The sequence below is a fragment of the Centropristis striata genome, chromosome 16 (assembly GCF_030273125.1).
Source record: "Centropristis striata isolate RG_2023a ecotype Rhode Island chromosome 16, C.striata_1.0, whole genome shotgun sequence".
Classification (NCBI taxonomy): domain Eukaryota; kingdom Metazoa; phylum Chordata; class Actinopteri; order Perciformes; family Serranidae; genus Centropristis; species Centropristis striata.
Window position 1 is genome coordinate 568,690 of NC_081532.1, and position 24,150 is coordinate 592,839.

The 24,150-nt window shown below is 37.2% G+C and overlaps 2 protein-coding genes across 2 annotated transcripts in view; one reads left to right on the plus strand and one right to left on the minus strand.

Moving 5' to 3' along the window:
* Positions 1–5,125: 5,125 nt before the first annotated feature.
* On the minus strand, positions 5,126–14,882 carry LOC131987738 (tryptophan--tRNA ligase, cytoplasmic). Its single transcript, XM_059352602.1, has 11 exons — positions 14,812–14,882; positions 13,418–13,541; positions 11,957–12,173; positions 11,758–11,866; positions 11,318–11,437; positions 9,719–9,901; positions 9,414–9,514; positions 8,356–8,468; positions 7,135–7,308; positions 6,288–6,428; positions 5,126–5,707 (listed from the first exon to the last, which is right to left on the minus strand). The coding sequence occupies exons 2-11, from the start codon at positions 13,529–13,531 to the stop codon at positions 5,549–5,551; spliced, it is 1,431 nt and encodes a 476-aa protein (XP_059208585.1). The 5' UTR covers positions 13,532–13,541; positions 14,812–14,882; the 3' UTR covers positions 5,126–5,548.
* Positions 14,883–15,589: 707 nt separating this feature from the next.
* wdr25 (WD repeat domain 25) overlaps positions 15,590–24,150 on the plus strand; it is a 37,455-nt gene continuing 28,894 nt past the window's right edge. The window contains exons 1-2 of the mRNA XM_059352601.1: positions 15,590–15,775; positions 18,774–19,477. Coding sequence (XP_059208584.1) covers positions 18,791–19,477 — 687 coding nt within the window. The 5' untranslated portion in view covers positions 15,590–15,775; positions 18,774–18,790. The remainder of the gene's footprint in view (positions 15,776–18,773; positions 19,478–24,150) is intronic.

A 24,150-nucleotide genomic window follows, 5' to 3' on the forward strand; every position in this document is an offset into this window, starting at 1 on the left:
ACAGTAACTAACAGGGAGCTAACAGTAACTAACAGGGAGCTAACAGTTACTAACAGGGAGCTAACAGTTACTAACAGGGCGCTAACAGTAACTAACAGGGAGCTAACAGTAACTAACAGGGAGCTAACAGTAACTAACAGTAACTAACAGGGAGCTAACAGTAATTAACAGTAACTAACAGTAATTAACAGTAACTAACAGTTACTAACAGGGAGCTAACAGTTACTAACAGGGAGCTAACAGTTACTAACAGGGAGCTAACAGTAACTAACAGGGAGCTAACAGTTACTAACAGGGAGCTAACAGTAACTAACAGTAACTAACAGGGAGCTAACAGTAATTAACAGTAACTAACAGTAATTAACAGTAACTAACAGTAACTAACAGTTACTAACAGGGAGCTAACAGTAATTAACAGTAACTAACAGTAATTAACAGTAACTAACAGTAACTAACAGTTACTAACAGGGAGCTAACAGTTACTAACAGGGAGCTAACAGTTACTAACAGGGAGCTAACAGTAACTAACAGTAACTAACAGGGAGCTAACAGTTACTAACAGGGAGCTAACAGTTACTAACAGGGAGCTAACAGTAACTAACAGTTACTAACAGGGAGCTAACAGTTACTAACAGGGAGCTAACAGTTACTAACAGGGAGCTAACAGTAACTAACAGTAACTAACAGGGAGCTAACAGTTACTAACAGGGAGCTAACAGTAACTAACAGTAACTAACAGGGAGCTAACAGTTACTAACAGGGAGCTAACAGTTACTAACAGGGAGCTAACAGTTACTAACAGGGAGCTAACAGTAACTAACAGGGAGCTAACAGTAACTAACAGTAACTAACAGGGAGCTAACAGTAATTAACAGTAACTAACAGTAACTAACAGGGAGCTAACAGTTACTAACAGGGAGCTAACAGTTACTAACAGGGAGCTAACAGTAACTAACAGTAACTAACAGGGAGCTAACAGTTACTAACAGGGAGCTAACAGTTACTAACAGGGAGCTAACAGTAACTAACAGGGATCTAACAGTAACTAACAGGGAGCTAACAGTAACTAACAGTAACTAACAGGGAGCTAACAGTAATTAACAGTAATTAACAGTAACTAACAGTTACTAACAGTTACTAACAGGGAGCTAACAGTTACTAACAGGGAGCTAACAGTAACTAACAGTAACTAACAGGGAGCTAACAGTTACTAACAGGGAGCTAACAGTAACTAACAGTAACTAACAGGGAGCTAACAGTAATTAACAGTAACTAACAGTAATTAACAGTAACTAACAGTTACTAACAGGGAGCTAACAGTTACTAACAGGGAGCTAACAGTTACTAACAGGGAGCTAACAGTAACTAACAGTAACTAACAGGGAGCTAACAGTTACTAACAGGGAGCTAACAGTTACTAACAGGGAGCTAACAGTAACTAACAGGGATCTAACAGTAACTAACAGGGAGCTAACAGTAACTAACAGGGAGCTAACAGTAACTAACAGTAACTAACAGGGAGCTAACAGTAACTAACAGTAACTAACAGGGAGCTAACAGTAACTAACAGTAACTAACAGGGAGCTAACAGTAACTAACAGGGAGCTAACAGTAACTAACAGTAACTAACAGGGAGCTAACAGTAACTAACAGTTACTAACAGGGAGCTAACAGTAACTAACAGTTACTAACAGGGAGCTAACAGTTACTAACAGGGAGCTAACAGTATCTAACAGGGAGCTAACAGTTACTAACAGGGAGCTAACAGTTACTAACAGTTACTAACAGGGAGCTAACAGTTACTAACAGGGAGCTAACAGTATCTAACAGGGAGCTAACAGTTACTAACAGGGAGCTAACAGTATCTAACAGGGAGCTAACAGTTACTAACAGGGAGCTAACAGTAACTAACAGTTACTAACAGGGAGCTAACAGTTACTAACAGGGAGCTAACAGTATCTAACAGGGAGCTAACAGTTACTAACAGGGAGCTAACAGTATCTAACAGGGAGCTAACAGTTACTAACAGGGAGCTAACAGTAACTAACAGGGAGCTAACAGTAACTAACAGTAACTAACAGGGAGCTAACAGTAATTAACAGGGAGCTAACAGTAACTAACAGTAACTAACAGGGAGCTAACAGTTACTAACAGGGAGCTAACAGTTACTAACAGTTACTAACAGGGAGCTAACAGTTACTAACAGGGAGCTAACAGTATCTAACAGGGAGCTAACAGTTACTAACAGGGAGCTAACAGTATCTAACAGGGAGCTAACAGTTACTAACAGGGAGCTAACAGTAACTAACAGTTACTAACAGGGAGCTAACAGTATCTAACAGGGAGCTAACAGTTACTAACAGGGAGCTAACAGTATCTAACAGGGAGCTAACAGTTACTAACAGGGAGCTAACAGTATCTAACAGGGAGCTAACAGTTACTAACAGGGAGCTAACAGTAACTAACAGGGAGCTAACAGTAACTAACAGTAACTAACAGGGAGCTAACAGTAATTAACAGGGAGCTAACAGTAACTAACAGTAACTAACAGGGAGCTAACAGGTAGCTGATACAGTTTTGTCTGATTTAAACATTTACAGTGTTTCATTGTTACTGAAACTGAATTAACTCATTTATCATTTTACATCTTTTAGCTTTTTCACTGTAAAATCTACAGACATGTTTTACAGTGAAAGGAAAAGGCCCCTGGTAGGGTGTTGGGACGTTTTTGAAGTGACACTACAAAGTTTGGCTGTTTTTTTAATATTTCAGGCTCTCTGGGTTCCCATAAGTCTCCTCTTCACATACACAACTTCTTTATGCTAATAAAAGGTGATTTAAGGCAGAAAAAAAAGTTTTTCTCATTTAGTAAAAAATGACTGACACTGTTTCTGCAGCTGTATCTTTAGTACATTTTAGTAAATCAATTTAGCAGTAAATTGTGCTGGGTATATTAATTAAATATGCAAATTATTTCAGTATTAGTCAGTTTGCCTTAGTGATTAATCATTTTATTTGCAGAGAACACCTGAATATTTGTATTATTTCTTTGATTTGTTTCTATTATTTCTTAGATTAACTCCATTTTCTGAGAATCTTTGCTGCGTCAGGCAGCCGACCAGAACGTGCTGTACTCAGCACTAAAGTATAATGTTTTTATCTCTATAAATAATAAATGTATCTTTATTATTGCAACTCAGTTTTTAATTTGCAACATGTTGAAGGTAGCTCAGAGTTACTGAAACAGTTTGTTACCAGCCGTCCTCTGAGGCTGCAATATTCTCTAATAAAACAAGTTATTTTATATTAAATTATGGATATATATTTAGATTACATCTGGATTACTGACGCATAATAATATCATGTAACATGCATTTATTGTTCACATCACTTTTATGACGAGAGGCCTTTAGAAGCACAAGTTTAATGATTAACCCATAAGAGCCCAGACCTTTTTATCCTGGAAGGAACATTATGGGGCATAAACCACATAGAACACATTTATTCAAACTCAAATTACCTGGGGGCTGCTGGAGGCAGTATCAAAATGACCCAAAAAAGACACAAAATGACTAAAAAAAGACACAAAATGACCAAAAAAACCAAACTAAAAGACTTAAAAAAGAAACAAAATGACCAAAAGAAAAACAGAATTACCAAAAATGACACAAAATGACTTAAAAAGACACAAAAATATTTTAAAAAGACAGAAAAATTACCAAAAAAAGACACAAACTTATTAAAAAAAGACACAAAATCATTAAAAAAGACACACAATTATTAAAAACGACACAAAATGACCCCCCAAAAAGTAATTAAAGGGACCTTCCACACACAACACGGTAAAGTGCCATTCATATAAAACTCACATTAAACTTTCATATCAAGGTGGGGGCCACAAAATATCGTCACGAGGGCCTTCACCGTGTTGTGTGTGGAAGGTCCCTTTAATTACTTTTTGGTAATTTTGTATCTTTTTTTGGTTATTTTGTGTCCTTTTCTTAGTAATTTTTTGTATTTTTTGGTAATTCTGTGCATGTCTTTTGGGTCATTTTGTGTCTTTTTTAAATATTTTGTGTCTTTTTGGTTAAATCTGTGATTTTTTGGGGGGGTCATTTTGTGTCTTTTTTGTCAATTTGTGTCTTTTTTTAAGTTATTTAGTGTTTTTTCAGTCATTTTGTGTCTTTTTTTGGTCATTTTGATCCTGCCTCCAGCGGCCCCCAGGTAATTTGAGTCTGAGACCCCTGGTCTAGAACATTTAAAGTGTTTGTTACACGCGTGTCATCATAGGTTCTTATGGGTCAATAACAGTGGTGGAAAAAAATGACACTTTTGCTTTATGATCAAATATTTTAGAAGACATGTTATGTTTTTTAAGTACAGCTTGATTTTTATTCTGTGCAGAAGTGAAACATCTTCACCTGGAACATGTTGAGAGACCCTGAACGGGTTTACTGAAGACTCTCCGTCTCCTCCTGCAGGTCTGTCTTCACTCTCCACTGATTCATAACAGAGACATTAATATTATTATAGCTGCTGTTGACACGTTCTGCATACACAGTGGAACGCCCACAACCGTATTAAAAATCTGTAGCTTTTAATGCAATAATCCCACAAACGTAAAACATTTTCCATAAACATAAAAGCTGCTGCTACAAACATAACACCAGATTTCACACGAACGTAATAACTATTATTAATAATAATAATAATAATAATAATAATAATAATAATAACTATTACATTTGTGGGGACGTGAAAATCTTCAACTTTCAATATTGTAATAAGTTTCCACAATTGTAATAACACAAAGAATAATGATTGTTGTGGTTGTTGTTTATCTATACACACACTACAAGATCATTTAACTTTTTGGGTGTGAAAACTGTACGAGTCACATTATCTATTATTCAAATAAAGCCAGCAGCTGGATTTATCACCCTCGGTCAGTATTAGTAGTGTGTGTGTGTGTGTGTATAGGCAAACAAACAACAACAACAACAACCATTATTCTTTGCATTATTACATTTGTGGTAAATCTTGTGTTACGTTTGTAGTAGCAGCAGCTATTATGTTTGTGGAAATGTATTACGTTGTAAGTTTATTTTATTTATAGAGCACGTTTGTGGGATTATTGCATTAAAAGCTGCAGATTTTTATTCTGTCTGTGGTTTATTACATTCGTGGACGTTACAGACAGTTTATAAAGTGTTTGTGTAGTTGTGTTGTAAGCAGATTTGGCAACAATGTACATTTGTATTGGCTTTAATTGTCAGATTTGCAGGCGAGGAGCAGGTCTGATATATATACATCATTATATATATATATATATATATATATATGATTATTGGAGCTGCAGGGCTGCAGACACAAACAAACAGTGGATGATGAAACATGAAGGTTTGTTGAAGCTAACAGTTAGCATGACAACCAGCATGTAGATGTTCCTCGTGTCCCTCTGAAGAACGTTCCTCTTCACATTAATAATTACATCGTTTCAGATGGATGACTGATTGGCTCTGAGTGTTTCAGTAACTTCTCCTGCTGACTAGAAGTTAAACTTTAGCGGTCTGGGCGTCATGAACTCTCTGACGGTTTCCTCCGTCACTAGTTTACGGCGTTCTTGATGCTGAGAGATCATCGGCTGCAGCGTCTCAATCAGGAGCTTCTTCAGCTCTCCGGTCAGCAGAGCTCCACTGGTGTAGTCCTGCAGAGGAGGCGTAGGGGTGTATGAGAGGGAGCACAGACAGGAAGTAGAGATAGAGGAGATAGAGAGATGAAGCAGGGTCGTCGGCGTAGAGTGAAACAGGAAAACAGGAGAAGCAGCGATTAGTTATCAAGTTTGAACCAAAGTTATAATAGTTTGGGATTTTTCATTCGTCTTAGTTTTAGGCTCCGTTTTTTAATTTGGTCTTTTTTGGTCATAATTTGTCTTTTTTGTCAAAATGTGTGTCTTTTTGTCATAATTTTGTCTTTTTCTGTCTTAATTTTGTGTCTTCTTGGTTATAATTTGTGTTTTTTTTTGTCATAATCTTGTCTTTTTTATCATATTTGTGTCTTTTTTGGTCATAATTTGTCTTTTCTGTCATCATTTTGTCTTTTTTTATCATCATTTTGATCATAATTGTGTCTTTTTTGTCATAATTTGTGTCCTAAAATGTTTTTTGTATTCTACTTTAGGTTATCTGGTTAGTTTTGGTTACTATAATAACCCTGGTGTGAGTAATATAAGTAGTTCCTTGGTTACTATAATAACCCTGGTGTGAGTAATATAACTAGTTTCTCACCTGTCTGATCTTTTCCAGCTGCTCGTCGTCCTCCAGGAAGAAGGTCAGATACATGAAGGAAACGTCCACGTCAGCGTTTCCTCCAAACTTCCTGTGTTCTTCTACCGTGTCTTTTCCTCCAGAAAACGCATGTTTGTTCACCTGAGAGTTATTACACAGTTATTACACAGTTATTACACAGTTATTACACAGTTATTAGTCATGGAGAAAAATATTAGACCTCCTTGTTTTCTTCAGTTTATTGTTAATTTAATGTCTGGTTCAACTAAAGGTTCATTTGTAATTAGAGATGTTCCGATACCACTTTGCCCTCCCGATACCGGTTCTGATACTTGTGCTGTGGGTATCAGCCGATACCGAGTACCGATCTGATACCAGTATGTTTACGTTTATTTTTAAATAAAACAGTAGTGCAACAGCAACTTAAATAAATAAATCTGGGGGTCCGGGGGCATAGTCCCCCGGAGAACATTTTTGCCCTAAAAGCCTAAATATGACGCCTCTCACACATTCTAACGCCACTGTTCCATATGAATCATTGCATATTTTAGAGAATTATTGTAAAGGAGAATAAGGGTTGAATGAGGCGAAGAAGAACTGTGCCAGATCTTAACAGAGTGAACCAGTAAATAGATTACTAATTTAATAAATGATGTGGTATCAGATCGGTGTCTGGACTCCAGAACTCACAGATACCGATGCAGCATTTTCTGCAGGATCGGAGCAATTTCTGATATTGGCATCTGAATCGGAACAACTCTATTTGTAATATAATGATAACAACAACACTGCTAGAGACATAAAGTCTGAAGTCTGAAGTCAGTAGCTGTGTCTGCTGATGCTCCACCTTGTTTTTGATCTGTTTGGGCGTGTCGGTGAGGAAGATGGAGGAGTTGGCGTCGCTGGCGCTCATCTTGGTCTGGGCGCCCTGCAGGGCGGGGAAGAAGGTGGAGTGCAGCAGGGCCGGTTTAGGATACCCGATCCTCGGAGCCACGTCCCGGGTCATCCTGAAGTACGGGTCCTGGAGGGGGACAGGTCAAAGGTCGTCACGGCGACAAAACAGATTTAAATACAACATGTGTCCATCTGTTAGGCAGCGGTTATCAAAACTTTTTTAATCGTGCACCTCCTTCTATGTCCCAACCAGGTTGACCCCCCCCAACCCCCACACCTTCAAAAAAACCTAAATGCAATAAGCTTTTTTATCGCCATGTTAAAGGAGCATGTTTAATCAGCTCAAATGACCAGAACACACATATAACAAGCACATAAGTTGGGAAAATGTTATAATATTTTGAGCCGCGTTGAACAAAAATTGCAGCAAGTTTAAATGAGCGTGGAGCTAAACAACCCGTCATCATAACAGGCTGGAAACATGGAAGAATTGTCTCACAGGAAACAAAATGACCAAAAAATAACCTAAAACAACACAAAATGACAAAAAAAGACACAAAATGACCAAAATGTCGACGTATGTAGGCGTTGAGGAACTGAGGATGCTCTCAGGTTGGAAAAATGGAAGAAGAAAACTTCTTCTCCGCTTCATTTTAAGTGCATTTAGAATAGCCTGCATTTATTAATTCATTAATATTACAGTTTTTGATTTTACAAAGGAAATGTTTATCTACACGTCTTTATTGTGGGGGAGAAAAAATGTAATTGTGTAATTATCAGACCGCCATTACATTTTTCATCTCACGCACCCCCTAAACCAGGGGCCTCAAACTGGCGGCCTGCGGGCCAATTGTGGCCCTCTTGACGATATTTTGTGGCCCCCACCTTGATATGAAAGTTTAATGTGAGTTTTATATGAATGACACTTTACCGTGTTGTGGTGGAAGGTCCCTTTAATTACTGTTTTTGGTAATTTTGTGTCTTTTTTTGGTAATTTTGTGTCTTTTTTTGGGCATTTTGTTTCTTTTTTAAGTAATTTATTTATTTTTCTGTCATTTTGTGTCTTTTTTTTAAAAAAATTTTGTCTTTTTTTGTAATTTTGTGTCTTTTTTTTAGTAATTTTGTGTCTTTTTTTAGTAATTTTGTGTCTGTGTTAGTGATTCTGTGGTCTGACCTGGTCGATGGCGCAGGGGATGAGGCACTGGACGTCCTTCCTGCCGTTGAAGATGTGAGGGAAGGAGTTACTGAAGGACGGAGCGGCCTGGATGGCCGGGAAGCTGATCTTTCCTGATGGACACCAGATAATAAACACCAGCAAGGTACACACACACAACTACACACTACTGAACCAGGAAACTATGTCACAAACCCACATAACCAGGATTAAAATGTTTTATCTGGAAATATCAGCATGGAACAAATTACTAGATCTCAGGTTCATTAGTTTGGACAAATATAATGAAAACAACAAAAATATCTGATAAGAGTTTAATTTATGAGCTGATATCTAGACATTTAACATGGTTTATTCATAATAACCAAAATCGTTATCAATAAAACCATTAATGTCACATAAATGTCTAGATATCGGCTCTTACATAACAAAAATATCAGCTGTTTTTGTTATTATAATTATTATATTTTGGTCATTTTGTGTCTTTTTATGTGTCTATTTTTGGTAAATTTGTTTCTATTTTGATAATTTTGTGTCATTTTTTGTCATTTTGTGTCTTTTACTGATTTTTTACATCTGCAGTCATGAAAACATTCTTGATAATGATTTTGCTTATTATGAATAAAACCATGTTAAACGTCTAGATATCAGCTCCTACATTAAACTCTTATCAGATATTGTTGTTGTTTTCATTATATTTGTCCAAACAAATGAGCCTTTAGTTGTTTACTGGAGAAAACAAGGAGGTCTAATCATTTTTAATGACTTTGTTTGTGAATGTGTGTGTGTTGAGTTGTGTAACATTATTAATCCACAATAATAAACTATGTAACTATGTACTGTAAATGTATAAAAGACAGAGACTGTGTGAGTTTTGTGAATCTGTAGAAGGAAACATAAATATTATATATAAATATTCAGATCGTTTGACTAGATCTACAGGTGGAACGAGATTTGTTGACAAATCTGTAATAGTGTACATAAATCTGTAAACAAAGGAGCTAATCTGAACACACATTAGGAGATTATTTTTTTAAACACATTTCTGAATGATTTACCGATGCAGTCGCTGTCGGTGAAGCCGAAGATCCCTTTGACCTGGTTGAACGTCACGTGTTTCTGGATCTTCACCACGTTTCTGTAGAAGTCAGGAGTCGCTCTGCACAGAACACAATAAACACATCAGAACGTTATTAAGTTACACTTTTTATAATTTATAAATGGTAAACAGATAGTTTATTAATGTTTGGCCATTTAGATTGTTAAATACATCGTTTATTACTGTTTAACTCACTAAATCATTTATAAATGACCAATAAATTTGCTGCTTTTCATATTTTATATATATATATATGATATTTACCCCATGTAGTCGAGGTCGGAGAAGATGAAGGTCTTGTTGACGTCGAAGCCGCAGGCGATGATGTCTCTGGCGTTCTCCTCAGCGAAGCGATGACACTCCTCCAGAGAGAGATCCTTCCACAGATACTTCTCATCATCAGTCAGCTGGATCACCAGAGGAACGTCAAACACGTCCTGCAGCCACCTGACAAGATACAGGAGAACATGGTTTATCTTTATTAGTCACTTTATTATTCACTTTATTATTCACTTTATTATTATTATAACTTTATCTGGAACAACATGGAGGTAAGATTAAACTTTATTATTAACTTTATTCTGAAACAACGAAGATAGGGACATTTTTAACATGTTATTATTAACTTTATTCATAGTTTCAGATGGTTAAACCTGCTAGTAATTAGTTATGCAGGCTGCGTTTACACGAGGACGGTCTGAACAGAAGACCTAAAGTGGCGTCTCGTCTTCACTTTTTATTCCTGGTTTAGACGAGCGTTTTCAGGAGGAAATCTGCTGCATACGGTGATCTAAAGTGTGTGAATGTGATTGTATGCAGCCAGGCGGCATCACTTAAAGCCATAAGAGCATCTTTGGGCATGCAGAAGTTTTCACGCCACACATTTTCATCAGCTACTCCTTCCACAAAGTTCTCCTCCATCACTAGATCTCCCAGGTCTCGTTCACAGCCGTCTGGCTCCTCCCACCAATCGCTGCATCCAGGATGTGATGGAGGTAATTCCAGATCCTTCTCTGTTCACTAATACTATCTGTACATATCCTGGACATTTGGTGGAAAGACTCCTGGAAGTTTATTAGAGCTGCCAGAGCAGCTTGAAGGTCCCACCATGGAAATAATCCCACGTTTCTTTATTTCCTGTCCTGGAGCATGTATGTGACGTAAACACATACGTGACGTGAGCAGATCAGATCAGAGTTTTGTGTCTTGTCAGTGTAGACGACACGCTACGGAGGAGAGGATCTAACTTTCACACTTTGGAGGGTGGTTTCAGATTTTTGCGTCTTTAAGCCCCAAAAACGCCATCACCGTCTAAACGAAAGGCACTTCACATAAAATATTTTGTCGTTTTTACCCGCGAGCGTCCTCGTGTAAACGGGGCCTCAGACAGACAGACAGGCAGACAGACAGACAGACAGACAGACAGACAGACAGACAGACAGACAGACAGACAGACAGACAGGCAGGCAGGCAGGCAGACAGACAGACAGACAGACAGACAGACAGACAGACAGACAGACAGGCAGGCAGGCAGGCAGGCAGGCAGACAGACAGACAGGCAGGCAGGCAGGCAGGCAGGCAGGCAGACAGGCAGGCAGGCAGGCAGGCAGGCAGGCAGGCAGGCAGGCAGGCAGGCAGGCAGGCAGGCAGGCAGACAGACAGACAGACAGACAGACAGACAGACAGACAGACAGACAGACAGACAGACAGACAGACAGGAGGACAGACAGACAGACAGGAGGACAGACAGACAGACAGGAGGACAGACAGGAGGACAGACAGGCAGACAGACAGACAGACAGACAGACAGACAGGAGGACAGACAGACAGACAGACAGACAGACAGACAGACAGGCAGCTTACTTGGTGAAGATGAAGGGGATGAGGTGTCCTACGTGCATGGCTTGTGAGGACGGTCCTCTTCCTGTGTAGAGGTAGAAGGACTTGTTCTTCTCTAAGGCGTCCAGGACCTGATTCATGTCTCTGAGGAGGAGATATTATCACTTATTATCAGTTATTATCAGTTATTACTGCAGGAGTCAGCAGAACTTTGAAATCATCACCAAAAAAAGACACAAAATGACTAAAAAAGACAGAAAATGACCAACAAAAGACAGAAAATGACGAAAAAAGACAGAAAATGACCAACAAAAGACAGAAAAAGACACAAAATGACCAACAAAAGACAGAAAAAGACACAAAATGACCAACAAAAGACAGAAAAAGACACAAAATGACCCAAAAAGACTAAAAAAAGACACAAATTGACTAAAACAATGACTGCTGATTCTGCTGATTCTGACCTGTGTGAGAAGAAGATTCCTCTGCGTAGGAACCGATGAGCTTTCTGTCCCGATACCTTCTCTATCCTGTCCACCAGGTCTTTGTTGATCTTGCTGCTGCCGAACCTCACTGAGACATGAAACACACATGAGAACATGAGAACATGTTTCTCTCAACGACTCGACTGATGGACTGATTTCATATTTAACAGAATAAAACCTATGAGTTTGTCGTAGTCGACTCCCTTGGCGTTGCTGGTGGCGACGGTCCACGGGTCCACCGTGTCTTCGTCCTCGGCGCCGCCGGCTGCTGGGCCGTTGTCGGGGGCAACGGAGGTTTCTGAGGGCGGGCAGCCAGCTTTGTAGTCCTGACCCGTCAGCTGTTTGTAGTCCACTTTCAACTTCAGCAGCAGCTGGACGGCAGCATCAACATCAGCCTGAAGACAGAAATGAATAAATGTGTCTCATTAATATCTGTTTTATGCATGTTTTTTTGTAATTTTTTAGTTTTTTGTGTTTTGTTATGTGTTTTATGTGTGTTTTTTTGGATTATTTTTGTTTTTTATGTATTTTTTGGGGTTTTTGTGTTCAAAATCTAGCAAGTCAAAAGTAAAACAATAATCAGGTCATGTCTGTGAGGTTGTGCTGAAAACAATGACACCAACACGTCATGGTGAAGATTTTTAAGTGGTTTATATAGAGACAGAATGAAAATGAGTCAAAAACTGACTCTTCCTGATTGTATCAAAAAAAGATTAATCTCTTTCCTCAAAGACGCATTTTTGAGACGTTCTTGTCAGAGAATCCACAAACAAACAAACAAACAAACAAACAGCTGATGATTCACAAATCCTACAAAATAGGATTTGTAACTTGTATTTTGTTTTTTACTAGTAAGTGTGTATTTGTAATAACAATGTCTCCATCAATACATGTAACAACAGTGCCACCTGCTGGTGAGGAGGGTTGTTTGTGAATCACTGCTGTTTGTTTGTGGATTCTCTCGACGAGAACGTCTCAAAAATACGTCGGCCATCTCTAACTGTGACTCCAACAAACAAACTGCATTCTTTGCATTGTGATGAGTAATTAAAAGCCAAACTCTCTGTTCCTGCAGCAGGAGGCAGAATGTTGGGCGTGTTAAAGGTTCATTAACTCTTTATTAACAACTCTCTCTTCACGGTTTCGTTTTCAACAATATATTTACATTTATATATATTATATATATTTATATATATATTTACATTTAATATATTATATTTTTATTTTTGACACATAGGTCACAAAAAATATAAAAGAAGCAAACATACAAGAAGATGGCGGCCAAAGGGAGCAAAGTTTAAGAACAAGAGTCCTTGAGGATCCATTAAAAAAGAGTGCATGAGTATAGAGCAAATGAACATCAGTATAAATATGCAGAGGGTAAAATTATTCTGCTCCAGGTTTGTTTATTAAATGAACCAGATTATTGTTCTTAATATAATGTATAAAACCTCCCCATACTCTTTGAAACACTTGTTTATTCTTAACCGTGTATGTAATTATTTCCAGAGGAAACATAAAGAAATAAACCACTGAGATGCTGATTTAACACTGTTTCTCCATGTTAAAGCAATCATTCGTTTTGCTTGTAACGAACACAAATTAAGAAAACCAATCACTGGTTTAACGTGGTATTTACCTTCTCTGCTTTGGCTGTTTTCAGGGCTCTGACTTTGTCTCCTTGTGTTGTCAGTTTCTCATAGAGTTCTATGGGACAGCTGGCCCCGTCCCCGTCACTCTGACAGTCTGTCATCTTCTTCACACTGGACACGTAAAAACAATAAAGACGACAAAAAGTTACTACTGACACATTACTGAAACCACAGAGAAATATAAGTATTCAGATCCTTTACTGCAGTAAAAGTACTAATACACACTGTGGAATGACTCCACTACAGTAAAAGTACTAATACACACTGTGAAATGACTCCACTACAGTAAAAGTACTAATACACACTGTGAAATGACTCCACTACAGTAAAAGTACTAATACACACTGTGAAATGACTCCACTACAGTAAAAGTACTAATACACACTGTGAAATGACTCCACTACAGTAAAAGTACTAATACACACTGTGAAATGACTCCACTGCAGTAAAAGTACTAATACACACTGTGGAATGACTCCACTACAGTAAAAGTACTAATACACACTGTGAAATGACTCCACTACAATAAAAGTACTAATACACACTGTGAAATGACTCCACTACAATAAAAGTACTAATACACACTGTGAAATGACTCCACTACAGTAAAAGTCCTGCATTCAGGACTCACTTTTTTATGTAATTTTGTGTCTTTTTTTAGTCGTTTTACATCCTTTATTAGTCAATTTTTGTCCTTTTCTGGTAATTTTACATCTTTTTTTGTCATTTTGTGTCTTTTCTTATTATCTTTTGTAATTTTACTTCATTCTTTAGTCATTTTACATCTTATTTTGTTAATCTAATGTCCCTTTTGGTAATTTTGTGTCTTTTATTGGTAATTTCATGTCTTTTTATTTTATTTTATGGTAATTTTGTGTCTCTTTTGGTAAAAGTCCTGCATTCAAAACTTACTGAAGTAAAAGTACAAAAGTATCAGCATCAAAATGTACTTAAAGTATCAAAAATAAAATGACTCGTTATGCAGAATGAACTTAAGAAATCTCTGAAATAAAGTAAAAATTGAAATCTAAAACAAGATAAAACAGACATCTAGGAGTTCATTTTTAGTTATAACTCAGTTTTGAGCATAAATGTATTTACTGCAGTCAGACTGTGTGGCAGTACAGTGAACCATAATACAAATATACATCAGGTTAACATTTTAACTGTTATTGTATGATTTTTGATTGTTTCTGTTTCAGTGAGAATTCTCCATCTGTTAACATAGAGAAGCTAACCGGAGCTAACAGCTAACAGTCTGACTTTATCCAGATTTAATTCACTCCGCCGTGTTTCATAAATGATAACATTATTGACTAGACATTAAATAACAGATCAGCTGTTTAAATGTGTGAATGAATGAGTAATTAGTTGATCATACCGTTAATAATCTCCAGACAGATGACAGCTCTCTGCAACTTGCATCAGCCTGAATAATGAGGCGGTGTTCCGGTCTAATCCTTCCCCTGGAAACAAGCTTCCTCCCCCACAGTTCCGCTGGAGATTTTTCATTTGAAACCTTGGAAACTGTTTTACACACACAACACGATGCGAGTTTTTTTTTTTTTTTTTTTTTAATGTTTTGTGAGATTAATTTAATAGTAAACCCTAGAGTTGAACTAACTGTTTTCCTGACAGTTTTTTCTGTTTTTCTGTTTCTGAGTATTTTTTTGTCTGTTTTTTGGACTATATTTTTATTTTTTAATGAGTAATTTTCCCCAGTTTTTCTGACATTTTTTTTTCAGTTTTTCTGTCATTTTTTCTGTTTTTCTGACATTTTTTTCTGCTTTTCAGTGTAATTTTTTCTGTTTTCCAGAGTAATTTTCCAGTTTTTTTCTGACTATTTGTTCTGTTTTAATGAGTAATTTTCCCCCTGTTTTTCTGTCCCTTTTTTCTGTTTTTCTGACATTTCTTTCCGTTTTCCAGAGTAATTTTCCCCTTTTTTCTGACATTTTTTTTCTGTTTTAATGAGTAATTTTTTTCAGTTTTTCTGACTTTTTTGTTCTGTTTTTCAGAGTATTTGTTTGCGTTTTTCTGACTGTTTCTGTTTTGTTTGATATAATTTCTGTCGGACAACTAAGACAGCCGCTCCTTTTTCCGGCTGCTTTCAAAATAAAAGCATTTACGCATAAGCATAGTGCAGCATGAGTGGACAAATCGAGTCTTTTCTTTTATTGTGAAAGTGCAGACTGTCTGATGGTTTTGGAGGGTTTTGGATCAGCTGTTTGACTCTCCTGGTCGTTTATTGAAGGTTTTAACAGGTAACAGGAGCGACAGGTGAACACTGACTCACCTGGCAGCGTCATCATCACCCTGGAGACCATATTAGACTTTCAGTCAGAAAGGTAAACGGCTGCTGTTATACTGTTACTGTTATAGTGGTTAGAACTAAAGTTACCTGTTCCTGTTCGCCTCTTATGGCTTTAATATTATTATTATTATTAGTTACCGTCTGTAAATAAACTTCAGATACATTTATAATAAATCTATCCAACAGTATTTAATCATTTTCTCTGTCTACAGGTAGCAGGTTGACTTAACGCTAGCTAGCTAAAAGCTAAAAACACCTAATTTAAATAATAAAAACAGCATAAACATATTTTTATCTAAATATTTTAAAAGGTTTTGCAGAAATAACAGAGCAAATATCTTCAAAGTGTCTCAATAATCAAACAGAGGTGGAGAGGAACTAAGGACTTAGGTTTTTGGAGGTACTTGTACTTTACTTGAGTATTTCCACTTTATGTAACTTTATACTTCTACTTCACTACATTTAGAGGTAAATATTGAACTTTTGACTCCACTACATTTATCTGACAGCTTTAGTTACTTTACAGGAAGAGATTTATTATGAAAATATATAAATTTATAATGTGTTAATGCATGTTTATAAATAGAACCACATGAAAGAATATTAAGTAGTTACAATGAGCCGAATCTTGACTATAGTAAAATACTGCTAACATAATCAATATCTATAATAATAATAATAATAATAATAATAATAATCTATTAATATATTAGGAATAGGCCTATAAGCAACAATCTGAGTGTTCCAGTAATAAGACATTTCCTTTTTTTATATAAATTAAACCTCATAACAGTATATGGAAGTTATAATGAGCTCTACCTTGAAAAAAATTAAATGCATCAATAATAATAATCTAATAATATATTTAGAATATATAAAACAATCTGAGTGGGTCCATTCTGCATAACGAGTAATTTTACTTTTGATACTTTAAGTACATTTTGATGCTGATACTTTTGTACTTTTACTTCAGTAAGTTTTAAATGCAGGATTTTTACACAAAATTACCATAAAATAAAATAAAAAGACATGAAATCACCAATAAAAGACACAAAATGACCAAAATGGACATTAGATTAACAAAATAAGACGTAAAATTACAAAAAAAGGATGTAAAATAACTTTAAAAAGACACAAAATGACAAAAAAGGATGTAAAATTAACAGAAAAGGACATCAAATTTTAATGTACATTTTGGTGCTGATAGTTTTGTACTTTTACTTCAGTAAGTTTTGAATGCAGGACTTTTACTGTAGTGGAGTCATATCACAGTGTGTATTAGTACTTTACTGCAAATAAATGATCTGAATACTTTGTCGAGATTTAACATAAAAACATCATCAATTAAAGGTTATCAGACATTTTTGTTTTAAATTAAACCTCATAACAGTATATTAAGTAGTTAAAATGAGCCTTACCTTGATAAAATTTACATAAATGCATCAATAATAATATATTTAGAATATATACAATTGACTAAAATTAAAATTAATACATTTAATTAATTAAAAGTAATTTAATCTACTGTCTTTCTGTTTTTACTTTGAGTTGACTGAAGATTTAACAGGACAATAAATCACCTGATGAGCTAAAACCTTAGCTAGAAAACTGTAAAGCTAAAAGCTAAAAGATGATCTCCTGAACAGTTTCCTCCCTTTCTTCTATTTAAATAAAAAAACTTTTTTTGCGTTAGGATTTACAGTCATGGAAAAAAATATTAGACCTCCTTGTTTTCTTCAGTTTCTGGTTCATTTTAATGTCTGGTCCAACTAAAGGTTCATTTGTTTGGACAAATATAATGATAACAACAAAAATATCTGATAAGAGTTTAATGTAAGAGCTGATGTCTAGACATTTAACATGGTTTTATTGATAATAAGTTAAACCAAAGTCATTAAGTAGTTTGCAGTTTTTATGCAATACAAAATATATTGTATATTTGAGTAAAAACATTTTGACTCTTGGTGATTTTATATAGCTATATATCTGTGTATTTTATTTAACATTCCAAGTTTTTTGGCATTTAAAAATGATAATATAACAAATATAAAAGTGACCATCAGTCAGTCAGTATCTTTTTTCGGTGCAGGAAACACAAACAACCACTAGATGTCCCCCTCAGGCCGCTAATGGATAAACTCATAGATCTCTACAGTTAAACTAACATCTATCTCCTTATCTTCCTTATATTTCTGTTTCCAGGGTGTCATGATGTGAAGATGTCTTCATTAGTGGCTTCTGATGGACAAAATTGAGTTATAACTAAAATTGACCCCCTTGATGTGTTTTATCTTGTGACAAAGTTTTAGATTTCAATTTTGCTTTATTTCAGATAAATAATAAGAAAACAAACACACAACATTACCAGATATAGATCTAAAAATGACCAAAAAAGACATAAAATTACCAAAAAATAGATGTAAAACTGATTAAAGAAAAGAGAAAAAAAATGCCAAAAAATACAGTCACAAGTCGTTTATTGAAGGTTTTAACAGGTAACAGGGCCGACAGGTAAACACAGACTCACCTGGCAGCGTTAGCATCACTTTACGCAAAATAACAAAAATAGATGTAAAAATGACTAAAAAAGACACAAAATGACAAAAATAGATGTAAAAATGACTAAAAAAGACACAAAATCACAAAAAATAGATGTAAAAATGACTAAAAAAGACACAAAATAACAAAAACAGATGTCAAAATGACCAGAAAAAAACACAAAATTACCAAAAATAGATATAAAAATGATAAAAAAAGACACAAAATGACCAAAAATAGACGTAAAAATGATTAAAAAAAAGACACAAAATGACAAAAAATAGATGTAAAAATGATCAAAAAAGACACAAAATGACCAAAAAAAGATGTATTGAAAAATCCATCCATCTATCTATCTATCTATCTATCTATCTATCTATCTATCTATCTATCTATCTATCTATCTATCTATCTATCTATCTATCTATCTATCTATCAGTTTTACCTTTTGCGTCACATCTCACCTTATTTTTTCCTCATATTTCTGTTTCCAGGGTGTCATGATGTGAAGATGTCTTCATTAGTGGCTTATGATGATTCAGAATCAGAAGATGATCCGGATCAAACGGAGGAGGGACCATCAGCTTCTCTTCAAACTGGATCTTTTGATAAAAAAGCAGAAGTCAGGATGTTCACTTCCTCTAAAGTTACAGCGAACCCTCACAGCTTCACATTTAACCCCGACAGCTCAGAGCGTCATGGAAACGTCTCGGACAGAATCAGTCCACGTCCACAGCCTCAGAGCTGGATCGGAACAGGGACAGAAGAACCAGAAGAACATTTCAGAGATCCTTCAGCTGGGACTCGGGGGAGAACCTCGTCTCTGAGGACTCTTCCTCAAAGTTTATTTAGCGACGGGTTGAAAAGACCCCACCGCCCCGTCCCGCCTGGTGTCAGACCCTACGTCCCCAAGAGACAGAGACGTCCCCCTTCAGTAGAGACGCTGGACCCCAAACACCCAGCGGAGCCAGAACCTGGGACCCAGACCCGGGAGAGCCAGATCCTCTCAGACGTGTCTGATAAAGTGAAGCCGTTTCTGTCCCAGGAGCCTCAGGCTGCAGGGATCCCCAGGAGGCTCCTGATGAGTCTGGGGGGCCCCCAGGGGGCCCACCAGGGGCCCGTCAACACGGTGCAGTGGTGTCCAGTTCCTCAGCTCAGTCACCTGCTGCTGTCCGCCTCCATGGACAAGACCTTCAAGGTAAGAGCTCCAGGAAAACCAACAATCAGTCTGTTAAAATGATTAATAAAAGACACAAAGTGACCAAAAAAGACACAAAATTACCAAAACAAGAAACAAAATTATTAACCCATTTAAGATGGGAAGCATTACCTCATTTCTACCACTAAAACCTGTTGGGCGCTGTTGTGTTATTCTACTATTAAAGCGGAAAAAGCAGATACAACGTTTTGTAGTATTTGTAGTTTTTTCCACCTATTTTCGATCTCTTGGCCAATGAAATGCATCAGAATACATGTGGGAGTGTTCCAATGAATCATGGGACTTTTCCAGAACTTTGAAATCATCACCAAAAAAAGACACAAAATGACCAAAAAAAGACACAAAATGACCAAAAAAGCGCAGTTTCAGCAGGTTAATATGGCGCCCTTTCTGGTGACATCAGTTCGACAATTTGTGCCGGCTAATATAACCGACTAATGTGACTGGCTAATGTGACCGGCTAATGCAATCGGCTAATGTGACCAGCTAATGTGACCGGCTAATGCAATCGGCTAATGTGACCGGCTAATTTGTGACCTGCTAATGTGACCTGCTACTGCGACCGGCTGATGTGACCGGGTAATGTGCGACCGGCTAATGCGACCGACTAATGTGACGGGCTAATGTGACCAGCTAATGCGACTGGCTAATGCGACAGGCTAATGTGACCAGCTAAAGCGACCGGCTAATACGACCTGCTTTCTTGGATGTTGTTGTTCCGGGGTCATTCTCCAGCGTGGGGGGCGGAGCCTGTGTTGTCTTGTCATGCTGGTGTAAATCCTATAACAGTCTCATTATCTGGGTTGGAGAACTCCGACATCAGTCAGACTAACACGTTTACTTGCCCTTCAGTTGTCCAGTTATAGTCAGATTAAGGCAATAACTCGTTTTTTTCTACTGTCATATAAACGGACTGAGTGATACTCGGCCTTGGAACATTAATAAAGAGGATTTATTGCTTCTGTAGTGCAATCATGAAGGCTTTCCAATATTTTCCCTTGTGATGAAACGTGTCCATATACGTGGTGATCTAAAGCGTTTTTTTTTAACTCAAGTATCCATCAATCAGGGAGGTCTAAGGGGATAATCACTGAGTGACATTCAGTGTAATTGGCAGAGTCCCAGACAGGAGATCAGATCTAGTGAACCTGCTGAACCATTCATCACTGGAGCACAAAACACTTTCTTTAGAATCATATCTGTCACTGCCAGTTGAATGTATGTTAGGACCCATGGGGCTCCCTCCTCCTCCTCCTCCACCTCCTCCTCCTCCTCCTCCTCCTCCGTGTCTCACACCAGGAAAACAATCCTTCATTCCTGCTGTAAAGGTTAAGTGATGCAGGTGTTCGCCACTGACACAATATTTCTATCCCCGTACGAAAAAAGCCACGCGTCCCACTGATATATCCTAAGAGAATTCTGAATAATTAATGATTTGAATATGCATGAGATCATTTGCATAATCATACAAGTGTGCAACCTCTTCTGGCACCTGGAACGTTTGTTTTTAGAGCAGATGGTGGAGACGAGGAGGAGAAGCAGGAGAAGACTTGGTTGTTTGTATGCAAGGATTTCTCTTTTTCTCTATCTCAGGCTGCCTGACCAGCTTTTTTCTGTCACACGGATAGAAAGATAGATAGATAGATAGATAGATAGATAGATAGATAGATAGATAGATAGGTGGAGGATTTATTTCCAACAGGTCATTTTGTTTCTCTACATGTTTGTGCTGATATCAGCCTCCACGCTGTCGTTTAAGTTGAAGCCCAACTATTGTCAATGCATGCTTCGACTAGAATCAAACACAATTTAGACCAGAAACGCAGGATTTTTTGCGATTTCCGATCTGAGCGTCTAAAGGGGGGATCTGACCGTCTAAAGGGGGGCCGATCTGACCGTCTAAAGGGGGGGGGCCGATCTGACCGTCTAAAGGGGGGAGGATCTGACCGTCTAAAGGGGGGCCGATCTGACCGTCTAAAGGGGGGAGGATCTGACCGTCTAAAGGGGGGCCGATCTGACCGTCTAAAGGGGGGGGGCCGATCTGACCGTCTAAAGGGGGGAGGATCTGACCGACTAAAGGGGGGAGGATCTGACCGTCTAAAGGGGGGCCGATCTGACCGACTAAAGGGGGGGGGCCGATCTGACCGTCTAAAGGGGGGAGGATCTGACCGACTAAAGGGGGGAGGATCTGACCGTCTAAAGGGGGGCCGATCTGACCGTCTAAAGGGGGGAGGATCTGACCGTCTAAAGGGGGGCCGATCTGACCGTCTAAAGGGGGGAGGATCTGACCGACTAAAGGGGGGAGGATCTGACCGTCTAAAGGGGGGCGATCTGACCATCTAAAGGGGGGCCGATCTGACCGTCTAAAGGGGGGAGGATCTGACCATCTAAAGGGGGCCGATCTGACCATCTAAAGGGGGGCCGATCTGACCGTCTAAAGGGGGGAGGATCTGACCGTCTAAAGGGGGGCCGATCTGACCGTCTAAAGGGGGGCCGATCTGACCGTCTAAAGTGGGGCCGATCTGACCATCTAAAGGGGGGCCGATCTGACCGTCTAAAGGGGGGCACGGCAATGACCACACGTTACGTGACTCAGCACCACAAGTGACAAAATGTCATTGTTTATCTGTTTCTTTATTTTGTTAATATTTATTATTTTCAAGACAGAACACGAAGCGAGGGCAACAATGGGCATCGGAAATTATTATTGTTTTTTGTTTTTTCCTCCCTGGAGGGTGACTGGCGGCGCCCCTCCAGCAGATGGCGCTCTAGGCGACCGCCTATGTCGCCTATACGTAGCGCCGGCCCTGCCTCCAGGCCTCCGTCCTGCCTGTCAGACTGTCATTATTCAGCCTGGTCGTCACCATGGCGACACCAGGTGTAAGGCAGCAGTTTGAAGTTGATAACACGAATACCAATTTAGTTTTAATTACCGCCAGTCATTTAGGAGGCAGATTAGCCGGTGAGTCATCTGGAGGAGCCGCTCCGGTGTCTGGTAGGTGGCCGGTGAAATTAAAGGGGATGCAAATAAACAAGAGCTCATTTTCTCCCGAGGTCCAGGTCTCACATTGTTCCGATTATTGTTATTGTGTGTGCAGTGAATAGTGAATATCATTAACGCTGGTATTCATCGGAGACAGACTGGTTCTATAGGGTTACTGTCATGAAACCAGTCTGAGTTCTGTCTGTGGAGATTATAAGGACATACTTTATTAAACTACATATATTTCACTTTTATATGAATGAACATTATAGCCATAATGAGGCACAATTAATTGTTTTGTGTTAAAATAATATTTTCTATATTTTTTAAACATATTTGATTCACAAATTCATTACTGTAATGCATATTTAAGTGCTTGCCAAAGAAAAGAAAAAAAAAACCCTTTCGTTGCTTTTTTTATTATTTAAAAATGTGTTGCGGTAATGAATGTTGCTCACAGTGTCTCTAAACATGTCAGAAAATACCATAAAACATTTAAAATAGATTATAAATTCATATTAAACAGTGACTTTAGATTGTATTTGTTATAATGGGTCAAAGAAAATATGTATTCAATACTCTTGGATTTTGTAACAATATAGCCATAATTAGGCACAATTTAATGTTTTGTGTTAAAATAATATTTTCTATATTTTTAAACATTTTAAATTCACAAATTCATTATTGTAATGCATCCAGATAAAAATGTCATGGTTTCCCACACACTTATATGCAATAAATATTTCATAAACTTTATATAAATAAATATACATTTCTTTAAAAATGTATAATTTAACACAATATAATCAAACATAATTGTTTTTAACAATGTAGAAAGAACAAAATCTGAATGAAAATTGATGATAAAAAATGGTTAAATGTTACGGTAATGATAGAAATGTTTGAATTAAAATAGGTATATATTTTAATAAAATATAATTTGGTGATATCAGCTACCCTTGAACATATTTGAAACCTTTCGTTGTTTTTTTTTATTTAAAAATGTGTTACAGTAATGAGTTTTGTTGCTCACAGTGTCTCTAAAAATATCAGAAAATACCTTAAAAAATTTAAAATAGATTATAAATTCATATTAAACAGTGACATTAGATTGTATATGTTATAAAGGGTCGAAGAAAATATGTAATATTATATTATAATATATTATAATATTATTAAATATGTTATTGTTGAGCAGCTTCTCATGTCACCTTGAGATGGCAGTGTTGAGCCTGAGTCGAGGCAAATCATGCTGCACAATGAAATATTCCTTTTTCTTTTTTTAATAGATTTTATTGATTTTTATCAAATCAAAAACATAAACAACATATAAGTGCTCTCTATAATCACAAAGATATCACAACAGATCGGAAAATAAACCACCATCCAAACCTAAATGACTTCAAGTTCCTCTCGATAAAAATAAATACATAAAAAAATAAATAAAGAAAGTAAGACAGGCAGCAATAAAAGAAAAAGGAGAAGAAGAGTCAGTGTCAGTCCTCCAGCTGTCATATCGAAGTAAAAATAGAAATACACAAATACACAAAACAGTAACAGGCTGGATGACGTCAATAACAATGAATTATGAATTTATTAAATTAAAAAGACAGATAAAGAGTAAGATTACATTTCATATACCTAAATAAATTAATGAATGAAACCATCA

Coding starts and splice junctions, on each gene's coding strand:
- LOC131987738 (XM_059352602.1), bottom strand. CDS start 13,531: ATGACAGACTGTCAGAGTGACGGGGACGGGGCCAGCTGTCCCATAGAA. Junction 8,469..9,413: donor CACCGACAGCGACTGCATCG/GTAAATCATTCA, acceptor GGTGTCCATCAG/GAAAGATCAGCTTCCCGGCC. Junction 5,708..6,287: donor AGCTGGAAAAGATCAGACAG/GTGAGAAACTAG, acceptor CCTCCTCTGCAG/GACTACACCAGTGGAGCTCT.